The 6,466-nt window shown below is 47.9% G+C and overlaps 1 protein-coding gene across 1 annotated transcript in view; it reads right to left on the bottom strand.

The window, feature by feature from the left end:
- SCARA5 (scavenger receptor class A, member 5) overlaps positions 1-6,466 on the bottom strand; it is a 133,962-nt gene that overhangs the window by 35,150 nt on the left and 92,346 nt on the right. Inside the window, exons 7-8 of the mRNA XM_010839607.1 lie at positions 4,363-4,461; positions 2,474-2,530 (exon numbers count right to left, since the gene is read on the bottom strand). Of these exons, the coding sequence (XP_010837909.1) occupies positions 2,474-2,530; positions 4,363-4,461 (156 nt within the window). The remainder of the gene's footprint in view (positions 1-2,473; positions 2,531-4,362; positions 4,462-6,466) is intronic.

Genomic DNA, 6,466 nt, shown 5'->3' with positions numbered 1-6,466 from the left:
GCGGTGCGGGAGAGGGGGCGGCCCAGCCTCTGAGTGCAGAATAGAGGCTCCAGGGCCACGTGGATTAGATGCCCTTCCCCCAGGCTCCCTGCCCATGCCTGGGGGAGCCCCCAACCTCTGCGATTCAGCTCTGTCCCACACCCATTCCCCTATACATTGTGCCCCCAGCTTCAGGGCCCAATCCCACTGCAAAGCCCACCCAGCTGGGCCCACCGAGGCAAGGCAAACAGATGAAAACATCCCCATGGGCTGCATGGTGACTGACAGCGCACAGCTCTTCCAGGCTTGCCCAGCGCAGCCCACCCCCTGCTCTTGAGTCAGCTGGAGAAGCTGCTAAAGAGTCTGACAAGCACCCGTGGGTACGCACTGGGTGGGCGGTGTCTCTGCTATCCCTCTCAGAGGTCATCTTTCCACTGTCCCTCCTTTCCCACCACCCCATCAGGACTTCTCCATTTCACAGGGGAATGTCAGGGTCCTTCTCAGCTGCTTTGGCACTGTTTACCAAAAGTCAACAGTCAGCAAAGAGCTGTACAAGGCAGTGTTCAAGAGACAAAGTAGTTTGCCCAGCTCTCAAAGAAATGTGACTCAGATATATCACTGACATCCTAGATCACATCCAGATTCCCTTCCTTTGCCTTCATTTTTTTTTTTTTTTGGCTCCTGCATGGTCCAGCATATCTCTTCTAGCTGAGACACTCCCAGTCAAGCCCTTGGCTGTCCTTGAAAGGGACTCTGCTGCTGCTGCTAAGTCACTTCAGTCGTGTCCAACTCTGCGCGACCCCATAGACGGCAGCCCATCAGGCTCCCCCATCCCTGGGATTCTCCAGGCAAGAACACTGGAGCGGGTTGCCATTTCCTTCTCCAATGCATGAAAGTGAAAAGTGAAAGTGAAGTCGCTCAGTCGTATCTGACTCTTAGCGACCCCATGGACTACAGCCTACCAGGCTCCTCCATCCATGGGATTTTCCAGGCAACAGTACTGGAGTGGGGTGCCATTGCCTTCTCCGTGAAAGGGACTCTAAATAATGCTAGAAAGTATATAGTTTGCTGTGGATTACAGCATCCAAGGTAAGGTGTGGAGAAGGACACAGCAGCCCAGTCCAGTATTCTTGCCTGGAGAATCCAATGGACAGAGGACCCTGGTGGGCTATGGTCCATGGGGTTGCAAAGATTCAGACATGACTGAAGCAACTTGGCACGACACAGCAATGGAAGATGAGCATATGGAGTCCCTGTAGATATGGGCATACCTGTCCTCAGGTACACCCATCGCTTTAGAGAGACAAAAAGCTATCATGTACATTTCTCCTATTGGATCCTTAACCACTGTCCTAGGAAAGGAAAGGGCAGAGGAAGTAGGAGGCAAGATAAAGGTTCACGGACTTTGGAGAAGGTACTATTCAAGATCAAGGTCTCTTGGCCCTGCATAGCTTGGATGGAAGTGTCACTTTAAGGATCCACTGAAACCAAGGATCAGCCTTCAGGAAACCCTCACATTGGGTCCGAAGTGTGCATCTAGAGTGGTGTCTGTCCATTTCCCCAGGCCCTGGATTCCTGGAGAGCCCACACTAGAGCCCATATGCCTTAGAAGAGGGTAAACAGCTTGAGCCTTTACCCAGATGGTAGATTTCAGAGCCCCCAGAATACTATGTGCTGGTACCATTTTTTTAACTTGGCTAGAAAACTCTATTCGTTGAAACTTGGCTTGGAGGCTCGCTATTCTCTGGCAGTCTCTCCAAGTTTCTACATGGAGCCCTTCATAATGGAAATAAGCCCTGGAAAAGAGTGTTAGAACTAGATAAGCTGACTTCCCTCGTAAACACTGTAGGAAGGACCCTGGTTGGAGAGACATCCATTTCTGGACTCAGTGGTCTGCCAAATGAAATCTCCAGCATCACTGCTCAGTTAGTGGCAGAGGGAAAAAACAAACAGGTTTCTGCTTAGCCTCAACACCTTTCCCCATATAACCACCCAGGTAGGTCAAGCTCTTTAATGAAGTCAGTAACTGAATTTTAGCAAGCATCTCTGATGATTTGAGAAAGTCTGTCTGAATTGGTGTATTACATAGGATACTAATAATTAATACTGAGTCCTAACCATGTGTCCTAACCACCAGTTACATGGATTGACTCATTTAATTCTCACAATGACTCTATGATGTAAGAACACTTTTAATTCCCATTCTATAGATGAGAAAACTGAGGCACACATTACGTAGTGAGGCAACCAGAAAGAAGCCTGGGCAGTCTGCTTCCAGACCCTTATACAACCACTGGAAACATAGCCTGTGCCCCTGGGTATAATTCTCTCTTGCTGGACAAACTGAGCCCTAGAGCAGGTAGGTAGCTTCTTTGACACTGGAGTCAGGGCCAATGGCTCCATGTTCCAGACCCCAAAACTTGTGGGGCTGCTTGGGGCAACAGCCACACCCGTGCCGACCCAGAATCCAGTGACCCCAACAGAATTTCCTTACTGGCATCCACTGTTCTGTCTCCTTTCTCTCCTTTCTCCCCTTTTGGGCCTCGATCACCTAGAACAGAGGAGGAAAACCCACATTAGAAATGGAAATAAATCCACATGGTGAACAAAGTCTTATCTGCAGGAGACATTAACCCCAAACCAGAGAAATGCTGAGGCAGGAGCCCGCAGACCTGCAAGGCATGTATGGCAGGAAGGGTAAGAGCTTGAGTCAGTTATGCTGTCTGTCCAGTCCTCCTTGGGAGCAGGGTGGGTGGGCACCAAGCCGAGACATTTCCTTCCCTCTTAATTAAAACACAGAGGACCATCGCAGCACGGACTTAAAGGAGTGCATGGTATCCCATAGGGAGCAGACAAAGAAAAGATATTCCTACTAAATAGCCAAAATTTTAGAAGCTTAAATCCAAGGTTGCTCTAATAAGCATGCAGGAAGAAAAGGAAGCAGGGAGGGTCTTCAGTTACAAGGAGAAACATAGGTTCTACATAGGGCAGATTTTTTGGTGAAGGAGGTTATACAACACGAGGGAGTTTCCAGGGAATTGTGGCATTTCCTTCCTAGGATATGGTTAAAAGAACAAAGCTCTTTTCTCAGCTAACATCTCACTCTACAAAGAAGTTGAAAGGTCCTGACACCACTCAAGGGGACATTAAAAAGACCAGGGGATTCCATCCAAGTGCCTCCAGAAAATCAACTACAAATCAAAAGCTTATGGCAAATTCTCTCATGAAAAAAAGGAAGCCAGCAAGTTCCAGGGGAAGATGCCTTGTGTGATCCAAGTTTTGGAAAAAAAAAAAACAAAACAACAAAGGCAACCATATATGTAAATATGAATGTGTTTTTGGAAAAAAGTCTGGCAGGATGTGCTCCAAAGTGTTTGCAGTAGTTACTCTGAAGAGTAAGCACCTAAGAGACCATGAAGGAGGGCACTCACTGTATACTTTAGACTTTATGCATTTCTGTATTGTTGAATTGTTTTTAGTAAGCATGCGCTGCTTTTGTAATGTGTTTTAAAAATCAATTTTTAAAAATGTGGATATAAGAGGAAGGAAAACCTCAGTCTGTTTAATCACCAGGCAGAAAGTAAAATAAAAATTCCCAGTGATCCAAGATCAACAGGTCATCCTTGATGTGGGGTGAGAACAAGGGAGGAGGCAAAGGCCAGGGAAAGTGTCAGATTTCTTCTGCAATGGTGCTAGGAGGTTTGGAGACTCGAAATGAACATGCAAAGATGGGCTCCCCTGAAAATGAACAAGGTGACTATTAACATGAAGGAAAACAAGTCAGAAGAAACACTATTGACAGTGGAAATCTGAGAACTGTTTAAAGTTTTAACTATTTGGGGGACCAAAAGAATATGACAAACTGTAAGGAATCTGGCCGTCCTGGGGGCAGGGGCTAGCCTGGGTTTGCAGTCTCTGTTCTCCTGACCTGGTTTCCTCTCATTACGTCACTGAACTGCAAGCACAGGAACACGCCCTTGCATTTCTATAGTGCTTTAGAATTTACTGCGTTTTCACTCATATGCATTACATGTAACCCTCATGAGAGCCCTGTGAAATATGGCATCATGAGGATTTCTAGTTTGGGGATGCAGAAACTGATGATTAAGGGGAATTCCCTGGTGGTTCAGTGGTTAGGACCCCACGCTTCCACTGCAGGGGGCATGGGTTCCATCCCTCATCCAGGAAGTAAGATCTCGCATGTCACATGGCATGGCCAAAAGGAAGAAAAGAAGCAGATGCTTAAGGAGATTCAGTGACTTGCTCAAGGTTACTCAGCGGGTCAGTGGCAGAACCAGAATTTGAGCCCAGTCCATAGTCCAGTGCCCAAGTTGGTGTTCAGGGGCGGGTGGTAAGCAAGCATGCTCTGAGATGCAGTGTTACCTTTGAAGCCACGCATGCCCATTGGCCCAGTAGCTCCCAGCTTCCCTTCATCACCCTTGGGGCCGGGCAGTCCTGGGGTCCCTCTCTCCCCTGGCAGACCTAGGGGAGACAAGAAAGTTTTGGGGCCTCAGACTCAGAACTGGAAGGGCCCTCAGTGACCACTGTCTGGCTCAACCATGCATCTTCCTGTTGCCTCTGCTTCTTGATTTTTTTCAGTTAAAGATGCTGCAAAAACAGATCTCAAAAGGCCAACACAAACTCTCCCCGTCAGCACCTTTAACCCAATGAGTCTGGATCCCTCCCCAAGAAAGGTCCAAGTCTATTGTGAGCAATGTCGGAGGTGCCAAACTCATTTGGGCGAGCTCTCTTTAGCTCTACCTACGCTGGAGATTTAGAGTTGCAAAAAAATCTTGAGCCTTTTGAATGTGCCAGGCACTTTCCTGAACGCTTTTTATTAAGTATCTTATTTAATTCTGCCCATAATCTGAGGTGTTATTCCACCTGTATTACCAATGAGAAAACTGAGGCCCAGAGAGGTGAGGCAACCTGCCCAAGGTCACACAGCAGATACTGTTGGAGACAGGATCTTAGCCCTAATGGGTTGGCTTCATCTCATGCTGGATGAAAAGGGCTTATTGGTACTTAGGGTAGGAAGAAGATGAAATCACTCCTCATTCCATAGAAAAAAAAAAATAGAAAGGTCCCTTCCCTGCAACAAACACAGGGAAGTGTAGAGAAGGGGATGGCAGGCTGACAAGGAGGGAGGAAGTCCAAAAGCTCAATAATTGGGGTGAGACAGGCTGTTGATCTATCAGGCCCCAGGGCTCCTGGCCCCAAGGCCCGTGACACCAGCTGCAGGTCACCATAGAGACCAGAAGTCAACAATTGCTTTTACCCAGTGAGGCCTCCACCCCTGGAGGCCTGACCTAAGCCCAAAGTTATCTCTGCAAAGCAGGGCACTCTGATTAACTAATTAATTGTTCTTTCCTGCTTTGAATGTTAGTTCGTTTTCTTTGACCTTTTTCCAAGACATGAAGAAATCTGCCTTTCACTTATGATTTCTCTACAGCAAACACCAAATGACCAGGGTCCCAAGAGGGTGGAAAGACCTCAGAAAAGGGCTTGATTCCTTTCCCCTCCGCCCCCTAACATAACATTCCTGTAGGCCAACAGCCCTGCTGTCATGGAATTCTGAATCTCATGCACGATATGCCCAGGGGTCCCCCATCCCATCACTGACTGAGGAAGAAAAAGACTGCTCTGGAAGCCCTTGGGGATCCTTAACTTCTGAGTTTAGGGAGCTGCGCTGAGAGGCGGAGGCCAGGAGTAAAGGCCAGGCTGTGAGCTCCGCCTCCACCAGCCTCTGCCTCCTCCCCTGTTTGCAGCCTCCTTAGAGATTTAGGAAGGAGAGGGTTTGGAGGTGTGATTCCTGACATAAATAAGCAGATACCTTTCCCCTGATAAGCCTCCCCTTTTCTTACATCACTTAGAATAGGGGTCCCCAACTTCCAGGATCTAATGCCTGATGATCTGAGGTGGAGCTGAAGTAATAATAATAGAAAAAAAGTGCACAGTAAATTTAAAGCACTTGACTCATCCCGAAACTATCTCCCCACCTCACCGTTCAAGGAAAAATTGTCTCCCATGAAATCGGTCCCTGGTGCCGAGAAGGTTGGGGACTGCTGACTTAGAAGACTCTAAGTGTGTGCATGCTCAGTCATTTCAGTTATGTTTGACTCTTTTCGACCTATGGACCATAGCCTTCCAGGCTTCTCTTGTCCATGGGATTCTCCAGGCAAGAATACCAGAGAGGGTTGCTGTGCCCTCCCCCTGGGGATCTTCCCAATCCAGGAAATCAAACTCATGTCTCCTTCGTCTCCTGCCCCCTGGGAAGCCCCAAGAAGACTCTACACTCTCCTAGAAAAATGCTGTTCACAGCAGAGGCTCCAGAATTGACAGGCTGGGATGCAAAGTTTGATAAGGCAATGGAACAGGAACTCCTGAGACAAGGCATCGAAGGAGAACACATTCTTTCCAGAAGGTCCCAAAGTACCCTCCCTGTCAGCTACTGGACCTTCCAGGCTGTCACTAGGGCAGGTAGCAG

This window comes from Bison bison, unplaced genomic scaffold, assembly GCF_000754665.1.
Source record: "Bison bison bison isolate TAMUID 2011002044 unplaced genomic scaffold, Bison_UMD1.0 scf7180017864123, whole genome shotgun sequence".
NCBI classification, from domain to species: Eukaryota; Metazoa; Chordata; class Mammalia; order Artiodactyla; family Bovidae; genus Bison; species Bison bison.
Note: the sequence above shows the minus strand (reverse complement) of the source record. Positions and strands in the feature narration are given on the sequence as shown.